The sequence below is a fragment of the Cydia fagiglandana genome, chromosome 4, assembly GCF_963556715.1.
Source record: "Cydia fagiglandana chromosome 4, ilCydFagi1.1, whole genome shotgun sequence".
Classification (NCBI taxonomy): domain Eukaryota; kingdom Metazoa; phylum Arthropoda; class Insecta; order Lepidoptera; family Tortricidae; genus Cydia; species Cydia fagiglandana.
Genome location: NC_085935.1, coordinates 22,774,937 through 22,790,731, shown reverse-complemented (window position 1 = coordinate 22,790,731; position 15,795 = coordinate 22,774,937). Strand labels below are relative to the sequence as shown.

Here is a 15,795-nt window from a genome sequence, read left to right as displayed (position 1 = left end):
ACCCAAAGGGTAAAACGGGACCCTATTACTAAGACTTCGCTGTCCGTCCGTCCGTCCGTCCGTCCGTCCGTCCGTCCGTCCGTCTGTCACCAGGCTGTATCTCACGAACCGTGATAGCTAGACAGTTGAAATTTTCACAGATGATGTATTTCTGTTGCCGCTATAACAACAAATACTAAAAACAGAATAAAATAAAGATTTAAATGGGGCTCCCATACAACAAACGTGATTTTTGACCAAAGTTAAGCAACTTCGGGAGGGGTCAGTACTTGGATGGGTGACCGTTTTCTTTTTGCTTTTATTTGTTTTTTTTTTTGCATTATGGTACGGAACCCTTCGTGCGCGAGTCCGACTCGCACTTGCCCGGTTTTTTTTAATTCCCAACAGCCGCAGACTGGAGGCTATTAAAGACCCGAGTTTGCAATTTTCCTAACACTGGAGTTACACACAATGTTTTCATCATACTTGCGAAGAAAAAACTAAATTTTAAGCTAAAATATGGCGAAATTTCAAACATTTTGCCATGTTGCCATTTGACAGGTTAGGCATAGATGGCACAGATCTATCTGGCATTCAGCCATGATTGAAAATTGTGTAAAATTATCTTAAATGGCTATTAAATTGATCTTATTGAATATTTTTAAACATTAACAAAACTATTATAGTGTATAGATGCTGGCCTCCTTGCCTAGTCGATAGTGACCCTGTCTATGAAGCAGGAGGTCCCAGGTTCGAATCCTGGTAAGGCCATTTATTTGTGTGACTATCACAAATGGTACATCATTTGCCAAATTAAGACGCCAGATGGGTTGAGTCATTTGCTATCTTCTCATGCCTAGAAAAACAAAATTGGCCATGGTTTTTAGGTTTCCGTACCCAAAGGGTAAAACGGGACCCTATTACTAAGACTTCACTGTCTGTCCGTCCGTCCGTCTGTCACCAGGCTGTATCTCACGAACTGTGATAGCTAGACAGTTGAAATTTTCACAGATGATGTATTTCTGTTGCCGCTATAACAACAAATACTAAAAACAGAATAAAATAAAGATTTAAATGGGGCTCCCATACAACAAACGTGATTTTTGACCAAAGTTAAGCAACTTCGGGAGGGGTCAGTACTTGGATGGGTGACCGTTTTCTTTTTGCTTTTATTTGTTTTTTTTTGCATTATGGTACGGAACCCTTCGTGCGCGAGTCCGACTCGCACTTGCCCGGTTTTTTTTTACTACTACGCAAGTAAAAATTAGAAATTTACGAAAAAGAGGCATAGAAGTGAAAAAAAAATGTGCGCCAAATTAAAAATTTACAGGCCTGAGAAGATAGCAGTTGACTCAACCTATCTGCCGTTTTAATTTGGCAAATGATGTACCAAACACCCTGTATAAGTATTTATTTATCTATAGTTTTTTTTTTAGCATTATAAATAAAGTAAACAATCTTGATGTGTCTTTTAATTGAAAAACACATTTTAAAAATAAGTTACGGCAAATATGTAACAATTAGAATTAGAGTTATGTTAGAGATGTATTAAATACCTGTAACTTAAGTGAATTATGTATGTACTTATGTTTGCTACACCCTTTTCAGGGTCCATCTGATACCATAAATGTAAATACCACCTAAAATGTACCATGGAAGCAAGAAATAAATGAATACTGAATACTGAATTATGAATCTATTACGATCATTTATATCCTTCTGCTTACATAAGTAATAGTTACTGATTTTTAAAAAGCGTTTTTCAATTAAAAGACATGTCAAGATCGCTTACCTTCTTTGAAGTTCTTTCTAATGCTAAAAAAAACGAACTATAGTACCCACAACACAAACCTTAGTGAGCTTACCGTGGGACTAGATTGATCTGTGTAAAAACCTTGACTTTAAAAAAAATACTTATTTTACTTACAACCTACATGGTTTGTATGAATAAGTGACATAATTAAAAAAAGCCATAACTCCCTAGCTTTGTTTTGTGTTGAATCTGTGATCCACTGCCCCGCAGGCTCCTTCACCCTCAACGCACTCTCCGGCAAGATCATGTTCCGCGACATTGTGTACGTGACCTACGACTATACGCTGCGCGTGCAGGACGGCTACCTCATCTTCCGCTGGTGGCGCAGCTATGTTCCCAAGGATGTTAGTGAAGGTGCGCAATGCATGCATTTAGTTATGTCGCTAAAGTGAAGTTCAGGTTGTATTTTAAATAAATAATTTAAATTAGAGATGCACCGGTTACTATCCGGCCATGATTTTAACATCCGGCCAGACACCAGATAGTGGTTTACTATCCGGCCGGATACCGGATTACTAACTTTGCTTGATTTTGGAGTAAACAAAATTGGAATAAGAAACAGGGTTATAATCATACTGGTTTATTATTTTAAAACAATTAAAAACATTCCACTCACTTGCACGCGCACTCATTACGAACTTAGAAATGAGTCCGCGCGAACGTTCACTACGAAACAGGTCAAAGCCTGCATAATGCGCACCTGAAAACCGAAATGCAGGTATAGTACCGCCGGCCGAATATTCGGTGGCCGGATACAGAATATTCGGCCGATGGTCAGGCCGAATATCCGGTATCCGGCCAAACAACTATCCGTTGCATCTCTAATTTAAATTTCATGTGTAACAGCTACTTCGATTACCGCGAGATACTGTTAATTTACCACACAGGCTATTTTAGGTTTTTCTATCAGTATAGAAGAAAGGTGATATGTATATGTATATCACCTTTCTTCTATACCGTACCTATATGGTAATTCTATATGAAGTAACATTCCTGTAAATAAAATTTTCACTACTTTTCCTCCTTTCAGTACATATATGAGCATTTTGTGATCGGAAGTAGGTAACGTGTAGATGTGTTCCTCGTTTCAGACTTATCCCACTCGGACACCCGGCTCTCCATAATGCTGAACGGGTTCGAGCTGCACGTGTACAACCGCTGCGAGTTGTACAGCGAGCTCGAGAAGACGTTCGGGCTGGAGCCCCTGGTGAAGCTGCAGCAGGACGACGCGGGCCGCGAGCGCGCCATGAACCACGCCAACGAGAAGCGGAGGAGAGCGCAGGACACGGTCAGGTCCGAGGCCGCCATGGCGAGGACCTGGAGAGACCTCATACCCGTCATTAAAATAGATATCACCACTTCCCGCATCGTCTTCGGCAACCGTTTAGTCCCTACAACTCTTTCTATCAGCGTTGAGGAATCACATCTGGTATACAGCACCAAACCGCCCGCATCCAGCCTTGACCATCTCATGCACTTCGTCAAGGCGAAGGCGGAGAACTGTAAAGTTATGTTAGCCCCTAGTCCAAACTACACTGCCATGGTAGACGAGCCGCCGAGATATATGGGAGAGGGCTTTGTTGTTATGAGTTCTAATTACATAGAGGTGTATTTTTATATGGACGAGCCGGGTTTAGTGCCAGAACAGCCCGTGCTGCTACGGTTAGCTAACGGAGATGTCGTGGAATCGGCGCCACCGATCTGGGGCGTGGACATTAAATGTGGGAAAGGGACAGATTTCAGCTACGGGCCATGGGCGGACAGGCAGAGGGATCACCTGTTCAAATTCTTCTTTCCACCCAATTATAAGAGTTTGGAAGTGACCCCTCAGCCCAAACCGGGAGATCTAAGGCAGATGCAGTCCTTCGATATTAGGTTGTCGACGCTGAACGAGGCCACCATCGACATACTGTTCACGAAGAATAAAGAAACGAACGCCGTACATATAAACATCGGCGCCGGCTCCTACCTGGAGGTGACCCTGCCCTGGATCGTGCTGCAAGACGGATACACTACGAAGATAACCGGCCAACTGCTGCATCTAGAGGCTACCACCAGTCTGCAGTACAGAAGCTTGGCAGAGAGCGAAACGCTGGAGTACACGGTGAAGTGCCACTACCCTCTTGTATGGAACCACCACCAGTGCTGGCAGCTCGGCCTCACAGGCTGCAAGGCCACCGCCCACCTGGTCTACACGCACATCGACTTCATCCAGGACCTCATCAACGACTGGTCCAACAAGTCCCGACCCGACATACTCCACTTCGTTCCTTACACGTGGAAGATCTCCCTGCTGCTCAAGGAATGCGAAGTGGTGACCGTCAGCAATCAGTACAACTGGATAGACTGCAGCTCGACGAACCAGGAGAACAACCACGTGGCCTTCTGCGGTGACCTGCTGGACGTGTCATTCGATCTGCCCTTCGTGGACTTCCTGCCCGACGTCATCCCGCTGAAGATCTGGATCCAGGGCGAGGCTGTCGACATGAGCCTGTATCTGCCGGAGGTCAACACGTCCCGGCCGCTGCTGCTGTCGCTGGACAAGAACATGAAGCTGGTCCCGTGTCGGCTAAAAGCGTCCAAATGGAGGAGAAAGTGCGTTAAATCCCAGGGCTGGGTGGAGTGCTGGTCGGTGCCAATAGTGGCGCTTAGCGTGCGCTACAACTACCACCCCATCGCGCCGCTCGGGCCCGAGCCTCAAGCGGACATCACCACGCCAGAGAAAGAGGAAATCCTTCTATCTCCCATGAGAATACCTCGGATGAGGAAGCAGCCGCCCATCAACTGGACGATGGACGGCAACGCCTTTGACCGCACGTCGCTACCGCCCGACAAGGTCAGCGTCGAGCTCGAGGTGGGCCCCTCCATCCTGCTCGCCTACGGCACCATTATCACCAGCTTCATGAATTTACTGGAGAACATCTTCGGCGAGGACCAGACTTTCACAGACATGCAGAAGACACCCAACTTGGAGACGTTTTTCTGGTCCAGCGAGAGCACTCCTAAGCCGGATCGGAGTAGCATGAATCAGCACGGAGACATATCCCTCGATAATACCAGTGAGTCAAGTAAAGATGCCTTCGACCCGCGGCGATATCGACCTTTGGATGTGACCGTGTCGATAATAATACACGACATCCAGGCACATTTAGTAAAGAATTGCAGCGAAAACGAACCTCCCTGCCCGGTGATACTGATTGAGAGGTTCGGCTTCGAAATGGACAAAAGCTTCAAGGAGACTAAGATGCAACTCCTTCTGAGCCCCTCTATATTGGTCTCGGCGAATAACCTATCGCGAACCAACCCGAATAATTCCGGAGCTCTATATCAGGGCCATCTGATGCTCTCGTCTTTCCAGTTACGGGGGCACGGGTTCTTCAGCGATACCAACCGATCTGTCGAAGAAGATACCATAGAGTACGCGTGGATGATGGAGCTTCAACTCGGCCAGCTGACCGGTCGCTTGACGCTTCCGCAGCTCTACCAGATCGTGTCATCCCTCGAGACCTTTCTACTCCTCATCACAGACAGTGAAAATGAACTAATTCCGCCTAATTCAACAAAACAGTGCCACCACGGCATGAACAGCAACATTTGTCCGGAGACGGACGTGGCGCTGAAATACCGGTGCCCGACCACTAACGAGATCAAATACAAGATGATCCGAGTCGCGATAGACTTAATAGACATTTACATCGCGGACACGAATACTACGCTTCAAACGTGGATTTCACCAGTGAGACTAAGTTTGTGCAACCTGCACGGCGCCGGATTCGGGAACGGGCTGACGGGTCTGCTGCCGCACATGAAGCTGGCGCTGTTCACGCAGACCAACATGCAGAGCAACTCGCACCACGCCTCCAACGGCAGCAACACCAGTCAGAGCAAACTGCCTGACAGCGAGAACTGGCTCGGCGTGGGCTCTGTATCTCTAGGCCCAGTTTTACTTGAAGCGGCTTCATCGTTACCACAGAGTCCGAGGAATCTGCACTTAGTGCAGCAGAAATTCTTGAAGCTTCACGACGAGAAAACTAAACGTCTGTGGTTCATGTGGCCCAATGAAGGCAAGACCGCCTTGTGCGGCTGCATAGGCGGCTGTGCATTCTTCGGTTCCAATAGGAACGGAGCGAACTTCTTGAAGCCGAATCCTTCAGATCTCCAGGACGGCATCAACGTAGCGATGTTTAACATAATAGAGACAGCGCCCGGCGAGTACGGCTACGGACAGAGCTTGCTGCACCCCGGCCAGCTCGTGTTTCACACCCCGCCCTACGACAGCCTCAACGTTTGCCTACAGCCGTCTAACACCTCCACTCTGATCCCGTCACCGCTGCCGCAGAACCTTAACAAATCCCCACAGAGTACAGAACGTCGAAGTTTAACCCGACGGTTCTCGTACACCAGTATGGGCAAAGGCAGCAGCAACGTACTAGTTTCGAGCACCAAAAGTGATGTCCCCTACGCCCGCTTGGTCGACTCCACGGTGCCTCTAGGCAGCACGAAAATCGACAGCGATTCTAAACTCCACAAGAGCATACTGAGTGTCCCTCAGATGGAGAGCAGCGTCTCTGATTCAAAGTTAGCTCTAAGTTGTACAGTGAAAGACAACACCAACCTGAACAAGAAAGTGCCCGCGCATACGGACGTCGAATCGTTTGCGGTCCCGAAAGTGCCTGCGCGAAGCGTCGCCGTGTCCGAGTCTCATTACTCGTTGAACTCGCACCCGGCGCCGCACGAGGAAGCCATTCCCCTGGAAGTGCAGAGAACCATGTCGATTACAAGTGAGAACCACTCGGAAGCCTTCTTCTCCGCGGACGAGGATATGTTCCCGAGCCGATCCTCGAGTCTCAAACATTCCTTCGGTAGCCGCCACAGCAACCCTAAAGACAAGAGCTCCTTTGGTATCAACGACATCACGAACGAGAAGTGGACGAACTCCATGCCGAGGTCGGAACCCGTGGACGGTCCGGACACGATGAGCAACTTGAGCACGGGTGCTCAGCCGGACTCCGAAAGTGGTTCCGTATCGTCCACCTCTTTCATTTCCGCCATTTCGTCGCAAGAAGATATGACGCTGGTAAACCTGCACATGCAAACCAACAAGCCCATCGTGGACTCTCCTCTCCTGATGGCCAGCTACATGCAGAACCTTCCACAGTACAAATGCACCAACTGGGGCACCTGTTCCCTCCCGAGCGGAACCGATGTCTTCACATTACCGTTGTTTAAACGCGCGGACGATGGCTCATTGATATACGTGGGCCAGAAATATTTGCCCAAGTTCGAGCCTTTCGGGAAGAATCATATCATGAAGCTAGTCTCCAAGAAGGAGGGTCACACGAGCCAAACTCAGCACGGACCTTTTTCAAATTTAACACCACACTTCAATAACCAAATCAAGGCTCATCCATATCCACAAGGTTGGTGGGACTTACAACAAAACATGGATAACCAAGAGAATAAGGAACAGAGTACCTCTTCGACGGCAACCACTACCAGCGACAGCAAAAGTGGTCTGTCCGTAAAACTGCGAGGAGAAATCGACATCATGCTCACTCCTCTAGTCCTCGAGAGCACACAGAGATTCGTCGAGTCCCTCACTCCTGTTCTAGCGAACATACATCCCATAACCGTGATCAACCATCTGCGACTGCTCTGTATCTCATCGGTGCAGAGCGCAAACATCTTGAAACAGAAGCAGTACGCTTCCAACTGGCTTCCATACATGCAATCTCGTAACCAGACTAGCATAGCCATGGATAAGGACGACAAATGTAAATTAGCTACTATACCACACTCAAACGTATACGAAGAGACAATTTGTGACCAGCTCCAAGCCACAGTCACGGTTCCGAAAGTTAACGTAATCTTCATTCAGTCTTCAGTGGTCGAAGACATGATATCGTTCTCGGCGTTAGATAACATCCAAGACTTAACGTGCGTATCTCTCTTCGGCGTGTCAGTAGAGAACATCACGGCGAAATACGTCAGCTCGAAAAAGACGCTAGAATCTGTACAGTTATATTACAGACCGACGCTTCGAGCGCTCGGCAGCAAGAAGTCATTCGGTATAATGAAGGGTCTGGGTGGAAGGGCGCTGATCTCCGCGCAGGGCAGCGGCAGGAAGAGGGGTCCGGAGAGAGGAGACCCCGTATACATTGAGACTTCGCAGCAACAGTGCGAGGACACTACCATCACGCTCAATGTTGGTGAGTTCCATGTTACTAGTGTTCATTTCTTTCGGGGATAGCGTCAATTAAATGATTATCTAGATTAAAGTAAAGTAGATTAAACGAAATATAAAAAGGTCCCATTTTTCGGTTTTTCACCTATATCTTGAAAACTTTGCGTCTTGGCGACATGCCTGCTTACACAAACAGAAAGCTGATTAAATTTGTTACAAGTTTTATTAAGTCAAATTTTTCGATATCTTGCATAGTTATTGAGATCCGCTCTTGAAAGTTTATTTGGGGCTCTCAATTTTATCTTGATATCTACATCAGTAAAGCTGCTAGGCCGTGTTTGGTATCGTTTTCGTGTAAATCGGGGGTGCTGAATTAATTCATGGTATCACATTGACACCATTCCGAAGAATTACATATAAACTTTAAACTAAAGCAAAACTTCTGAACCGATTTAATTGAAATTTGGTATACATATATTTTGAGTCCCAAGACTTTCGACGTAGGAGGTGAACATCCTAACTAGTCCAAACAAAGTAACGGAGTGACAAATCGTGTTTAAAGCATTTCCCTCTATACCTTCCTATTGCTTGGCGTATAAATTGTAGGCAAAGTGCACGGACAACTGAGACGCATCCGCAACGACCCGTCCCAACTGAAGGACGCGACCATCACCGGCATCCCGTGCCAGCACTCCAAGGTGGCCTTCAAGTTCATCAAGGTGGACCCCGGGGCCAAGACGTGCGAGGCTGCGGTGAGTATTAAGTCGGTGTGGTGCGAGGTGGGCAATTGCTGGCACAGTCAAGGCTGCTTTATGTGATTTAGTACAAAACTATATGGTTTTTTTGCCTTTTAAGTCACACAAAAAGTGTTTACTACGACAAGAAAATGTTCATCATTCGTTTATAATTTTATTGTTTATTGCATAAATCTTAATTTTCCTGTCATCTGTCAGCGGATTATTTAGACTATATTTTTTTCTCGTACTTCAAAATAATATTTTGCTTGTGCTAAATAATCTTATTGCAGTGCTGCCAGAACGGCGGCGGCGCAACAGACGCGCAGAAGGAAAATGCTATCGGCTACATCATGTTCGAGTGCGGCCTCGAGGGCATCACCATCAAGGTATTCATAAAAATCGTATCGTTAAGTATGGGGACAACTTTACTTAGCCGTTTTGTTTAGTATAATATTTTTATTTAAAAATTACACATGTGTTTAATTAGTGCTTTAATAAGGTACTCATTTCGTCATAGGAGCTCGACGTTAAGCATATTATGGTTCAGACGAAATTTACCCAATCCTTTCGAGTAACAATAACGACTGTTGACAAATACTACAAGAAAATTTGCGGTTTGCGAACAAGACAATATCACACAAAAAAATCGTACTATGTAAACGCAATTCCACTTGATTCGTATAGCGAAACATCTGGACGCAGTCTAATCATTTCTTTTCCCTAAGTCCCTAAAATAAAAAATAAATGTCAAACCTTCTATCAGATATAGCTTAAAAATACCAACAGATCTCTAAGAATATAGTAATACAAAATAATACACATGCCAACAGTTAGACCAGATTTTATCTGTCCCTATACTTTAACGATCCGCTGTCTCCTAAACTATTCACAAGCACCCTCGAAGAAGTTTTCAAGAGCCTGGCGGTTTCCTGGGAGGCTAGGGGAATAGTCGTCGGTGACAGAAGGCTATCAAATCTTCGTTTCGCCGACGACATTGTTCTCTTTGCCCCTTCTGCAGCAGAACTACAGCAAATGCTCCAAGATCTGAGCAACGCAAGCCTTCAGGTTGGACTTCAAATGAACCGCGCAAAGACTCAAGTGATGACCAGCAAGGAACGTAGTAGTGTCGAGGTGGACGGGCAGATTATACACTATGTTGACGAGTACATCTACTTGGGCCAGCTAGTCTCTTTCAGTAACAGGCAAGACAAGGAAGTTGAGCGCCGTGTTCAAAATGCCTGGAAGAGCTACTGGTCCATGAAGGAGCTGATGAAGGGCGACGTTCCTATGTCACTGAAGCGCAAACTCGTTGACATGTGTATTCTGCCTGTTCTAACCTACGGCGCTCAAACTTGGTCACTCACAGAGATTCAGAAGTCCAAACTGAAGGTTTGCCAACGCGCCATGGAGCGCAGTATTCTAGGTGTCAAACTAACTGATCGCATAAGAAACACCACGCTGCGCTTCAAAATCCGCATTGCTGACGTAGGCGAAAAAACCGCTAGGCTCAAATGGGACTGGGCCGGTCACGTCTACCGCATGCATCCGGAGAGGTGGGCTAGCTTAGCCACCAAGTGGATGCCGGTAGAGGGACGTGGCCGCGGTAGGCCCAAACGGGGATGGCGAGATGACCTGGACAGTTTCCTGAACAACTGGCCGGAGGAAGCACCAAATCGGGAGTCGTGGAAATTAAGGGGAGAGGCCTTTGCCCAGCAGTGGGACACTCAAATCGGCTATTAAAAAAAAAATACTTTAACGATACGGTCTTTATTGGTGTGACTGAAGGCAAAACGTAGTTAAACGTATATTTTCTAAAGCCGAGCTTTGTGCGAGATAACGCAAACCACGGAATTGAAAAAAAAAAACTTTCTCATGGAAATCTTTGAAGAGTAGGGTAAACTGGGGATGGTTGAAACAATTTAAGTTTGATGGCCTGTAACTATTTCATTTTTATAGTTAGAAAGGTATGCCTATACTCGTATATTACAAAGCTTATTTATTTAGTTCTTAAATAAAGATTGTTTGAAAGCCTTACCGCCCATGGTTCTGTAATGATAGGGAATCAAAGAGAATGTAGGGGAGTGGTTCAATTGAACCCATAGGTGTGATGATAATTGAAATACTATGTGAGGACGTTCGAAACTCCATAATATTTTCGCCATAATAATAGTCAATAGTCACCATAATAATAGGTTCAATTGACCCCATAGGTGTGATAATTGAAACACTGTGTGGGGACTGTCTGTCACAGCCTATTTTCTCGGAAACTACTGCCCTAATTAAGTTGAAATTTGGTACACATAAGTAAAGTAGTGACCCAAAGATGGACATGTAACGTAAACAAATGAATTTTAAACATCGGGGCCAATTTTGGGGGGTAAATGAGAAAGTTAAAAAGTAAGGTTTTTCAAATTATATCGTGTTATATATCAAATGCAAGAGCTCATTTTGAGAGTTTAAACTTTTTTTATATAAATTTAAAATAAGTGGATTAGAAGTTATTTAAGAAAATAGTCAAAAAAGGACCATTTCCCCCTTTATCTCCGAAACTACTGGGTTTAAAATATTGAAAAATAACACAAAATAATTCTTTACCTATAGATGTCAGGAAAACCTATGAGAAATGTGCAGTCAAGCGTGAGCCGGACTTAATGTTACGGAACCCTTGGACCCGAGTCCGACTCGCACTTGGCCTGATTTTCGAAATAGTGATAGTCGTTTAATACGAGTATGATCTACCTCGCGGCTTCAAAAAGATCCTGTAGTATACTCGTACGTAAAAACTATAAATTACTTTTGTTTGTTAAACTTTAAGGTATCCCAACACGCCCAAACCCACAAACCAGATGAAAAACCCAAACCCGAGCCGGAGAGTTGCCGGGAATCCGTCAAATCCGCGGAGGAACTAAAGCCAGACAAAGAGAAGACTAAACCTAGGTCGTCCGGCATCGAGGACCTGTTCAGGAAGAGGGACTCCAACTCCAAGCCCAGCACTCCCAACCTCAACACCGCGCAGCCCGCGGCCCCGCCCGCGCCGGCCCCAGGTATATAATGTGTTCAGGAAGCGGGACTCCAACTCCAAGCCCAGCACTCCCAACCTCAACACCGCGCAGCCCGCGGCCCCGCCCGCGCCGGTCCCAGGTATATCATGTGTATTGTTCAGGAAGCGGGACTCCAACTCCAAGCCCAGCACTCCCAACCTCAACACCGCGCAGACCGCAGCCCTGCCCGCGCCGGCCCCAGGTACATCATGTGTATTGTTCAGGAAGCGGGACTCCAACTCCAAGCCCAGCACTCCCAACCTCAACACCGCGCACTCCGCAGCCCCGCCCGCGCCGGCCCCAGGTACATCATGTGTATTGTTCAGGATGCGGGACTCCAACTCCAAGCCCAGCACTCCCAACCTCAACACCGCGCAGCATTGGATATTTTTAATGGTAGTCATTGAAGTGTTAGTTAACTAGATTTTAAGATTGACATTGAATGTACCTACCAATAATGTTTATGAATTATGAGTAAATATTAGTTATTTACGATACAAGTGCGTAAAAGAGAAAATTTGAAACGAGTGGCGATAAATTAAAACACGACCGAAGGGAGTGTTTTAAATCGACACGAGTTGCGAATTATCTATTCGCACGTGTATCGTACAACGTTTTACAGTACATATAATGGCCCTTTAAACTTTTGACATCGCACGAAAAGTGCTATTTTACGCACTAGTGCGGAAAAATAGGACCATATGTACTGTACTGGATTTCGTGTCGACAGCCGTTAAAGGCGGTCGTGTCAACTGCTACTTTTGAATTCTTTATTTAATAATTATTCATAACAATAAAAGTGTAACTGTGCCAAATCAGTGTCAGCACTTTTCACACACTGTGAACTATTGCGTGAGTAATACTGATTGTTGGAAATGAGTAAAATTTTTCAACGCCGCGATGAGTGGTCAAGACGCCTTTAATAGAAGTTCACGGACTTTACGGACCCCACCGCCTTCAGAAAAAAATACTGTAGACATGGAAACTGCCCAAGGAACACCTGTAGCGTCAGCACCATCGGACATGCCGGATACGGTGTCAACAGCTAAAATTCAAGGATGGTTGACCCAAATTGAAATGCGCCTCAATGAAATTTGCACAATTTCGAGTGAAGGTAAATTGAACACGGACCAAAAATTGAGGATTAAACTTACAAAGAGCGTCATGGGTGGAGTCTCGCAGCTATAGCCGTTCAATACCAGTCGGCCAAGATGAATTATTTACTGTGTCATGCTAAAGTGAAGAACTTAACCCAGCAAAAAAACTATAGCACCCAACTTCATGAACTTAAGCAGTACCTACAAGCAAGAACCGGAAAAACGTCCACTGTTGTGCCAACCAAAACCCGTAGCATCGCAATTTACCCCGCCGAAAATTTGCAAATCAGATTAGTTAAATATTTAGTTGACAGTAACAAAAATAAAAAATATGTGTAATGATTATAGCGAGTTATTCCCACTTTGTAAAATTTAACCTGTACAAAAAAAAATTAAATACCTGATTGCTTTAGAAAACTATTACTTAGATGAGTATAAACGGCCAGCATTTAATAAATACAACACGAGGAGGGTACGCGAAGGGAAGTTAATACAGCCTGCGGCGGTTAATTATTATGGGAAAAGGTTAAATAAATATTTAGTGCCTAGGCTGTTTAACGAAATAGGGTGGTTAAGAGGTAAACCTAGGTTAAGTAAGCCGATCCTTAAAAAGAGATTAAAAACATACCTTTTAGAAAATTAAACTTTGAGACAATGTGAAGACTTGTTAGGCATCTATGCATGTTAGTTTTTTATATTATAATAAGGATTACCTATTGTTTAAGTTACTAATTGTTTTGTTTAGGTGCATGATTCGATTAGTTAAGTGAGCGCTTCATTCGCCAACAAACTGGTTACAGTTTGGCGATATTGTAAATTTTGAAAAAAAGATAGGGAGAAATCCAGTGAGGATACTAAAAAACTGGTCCAAAACCTAATCAAGCCCGAAGCCCTTAAACTACATGTTCGCGGTATGAGGAAGACGAAAAATGGTGGTGTCATAATTAGCACAGATAGAAAAGACGACCTCGAAAAGCTCAAAGCGTCCCAACAGCTCCAACAATCAGGACTTAAACTAGAAGACACTGCCAAACGGAGACCCAAGATAATCCTGCTGGGGATACCGACAAACATGCCCGAAAAAGATGTGTTTGACTGTATATTCGAACAGAACATATTAGACCTGCAACCTAATTTCTCCAGAGAGGTATTTATGAACTCAATCAAACTCAGTCACAAATCGGGCAAGAACGACAGCTCTACCTGCAACTATATTTTGGAATGTACGGCCGAACTCAGAAGAATGCTTATACAACAACAGCGTGTATATATAAATTGGTCTTCCTGCCCTGTACGCGACTTTACTCTTCTGACCTTATGCTATTTCTGTCAGCAATATGGACATTCGGCTAAGTTCTGCAGAGATACAGAGCCCACATGTGGATATTGCGGATCATCAGGGCACAGCATCAAGGAGTGTACAAGGAGTGAGCCTTCCAAATGTGCTACATGTCAGCGCTTTAAGAAACCGTCCAACCATAAAACCGGAGACGAGCAGTGCCCAGCGAGGAAAAATGCGCAAACTAGATATTTAAGTTCTATAGACTATGAGGGTGCCTAGAGCGCTATGTATAGCAAGAGTTATCAAAAATACTCGTAGTATAATTAGGTCACTCTTTCCATAAAAATAGTTATGTCACCAGTTGACATTTGTATTAACATAGTCCACTCACTTTACCTACCTATTAATACAGTAAAATTATACATTTTGCGTTTGCGTCAAATCCGGTAGTTCTGATTTTTTGCAGGCTTGTTTATGATGTTGGCCCAATGAATAATCCAAGTTTGTGACCTCGAGCGCCGAACGCAACTTTGTCAAAAATCGAATAAACCGCAATTTTTTTTAGATTTGGGCGATTATAACCCTAAAGTACTAGTTTTTGATAGTAACTTCCTAGGGCGCTTTTAAAGTAGACTAAATTTGCTACAATAAGACACTAGAATTGTCACTGTACATCTAATATTTTCCGAGATCAACATCAAAAACAAGTCTGCAGAAAATCAGAACTACCGGATTTGACGCAAAAGAGCCAGGTTACAAATATCGACAAATTTACTGGATTATATTGTTTGTTATAAATAATCATTCTGCTATTAGACCGGGCGATAGTGACACATTTTACTGGGTCATTTGTACCAGTATGGCGGTTCGTCAGGGGTCTAAGTACGTAATGAACGAAATAAAAATGATGGTCATAGCGCTGGTACCGGCGGCGCAATCGCGTGGGCATTAGTCGAACGTGTCGGATAAAATACGAGTGTCGAACGATTTGTTCCACAAAAATCCTCGTATTATTCGAAAGTCCATAAAAAAGAAGTAGACGGTAGCGTAATGCCATACTTCTCCGGTGTGACTTACAGCCCGCCATCCATACTGAGGCGAACACATTAATTAAAAAAAAACAATTCAATCATTTGTGCCAAGCTAATTTTTGCACCGGTGATCATCGTCGAGCAGCCATTCATGGACATCACCATGCCATACTTTTCGGATGGTTCCAAATGGCCGCCATACCGCCGCAAAGGAGTTAATTTTTTTTTATTGCTAGATTTGTACCATCTTGAAATTTTTTTTCAAGACTTTCTGTGTGATTATAAATGGAAATCTCATAATGCCATACCTGTAGGAGGTGGCAAATGTGTACAATTTTTTTTTTATTTCAAGTATGGTGCCCCCTTTTCCCCCTATTAGAAGTATGGCAAATATAATAATGGTCACATTGCATCATATAATTTCCAAAAATCCAAATGCCATACTGGTACAAATCGTCAAAAAAATTGTTTTTTGTTTTAAGTCTTGGCTTAAGTCTCACAGTCGTCCCGTATTTATAATCTGAAATATTTTTTTAGGTATAATTGTATCCAAACAAACAGAATATGATGATGCCATGCTGTAAAAAAATATTTTACGTATACATAGTCGTATTTTTGAAACGTGTCGATT

The 15,795-nt window shown here is 44.3% G+C and overlaps 1 protein-coding gene across 1 annotated transcript in view; it reads left to right on the top strand.

Annotated features, from left to right (window-relative positions):
• The window catches only part of LOC134664071 (bridge-like lipid transfer protein family member 1), a 99,130-nt gene that overhangs the window by 1,294 nt on the left and 82,041 nt on the right, over window positions 1–15,795 (top strand). The window contains exons 3-7 of the mRNA XM_063520662.1: window positions 2,003–2,146; window positions 2,884–8,001; window positions 8,583–8,728; window positions 9,004–9,099; window positions 11,529–11,757. Coding sequence (XP_063376732.1) covers window positions 2,003–2,146; window positions 2,884–8,001; window positions 8,583–8,728; window positions 9,004–9,099; window positions 11,529–11,757 — 5,733 coding nt within the window. The remainder of the gene's footprint in view (window positions 1–2,002; window positions 2,147–2,883; window positions 8,002–8,582; window positions 8,729–9,003; window positions 9,100–11,528; window positions 11,758–15,795) is intronic.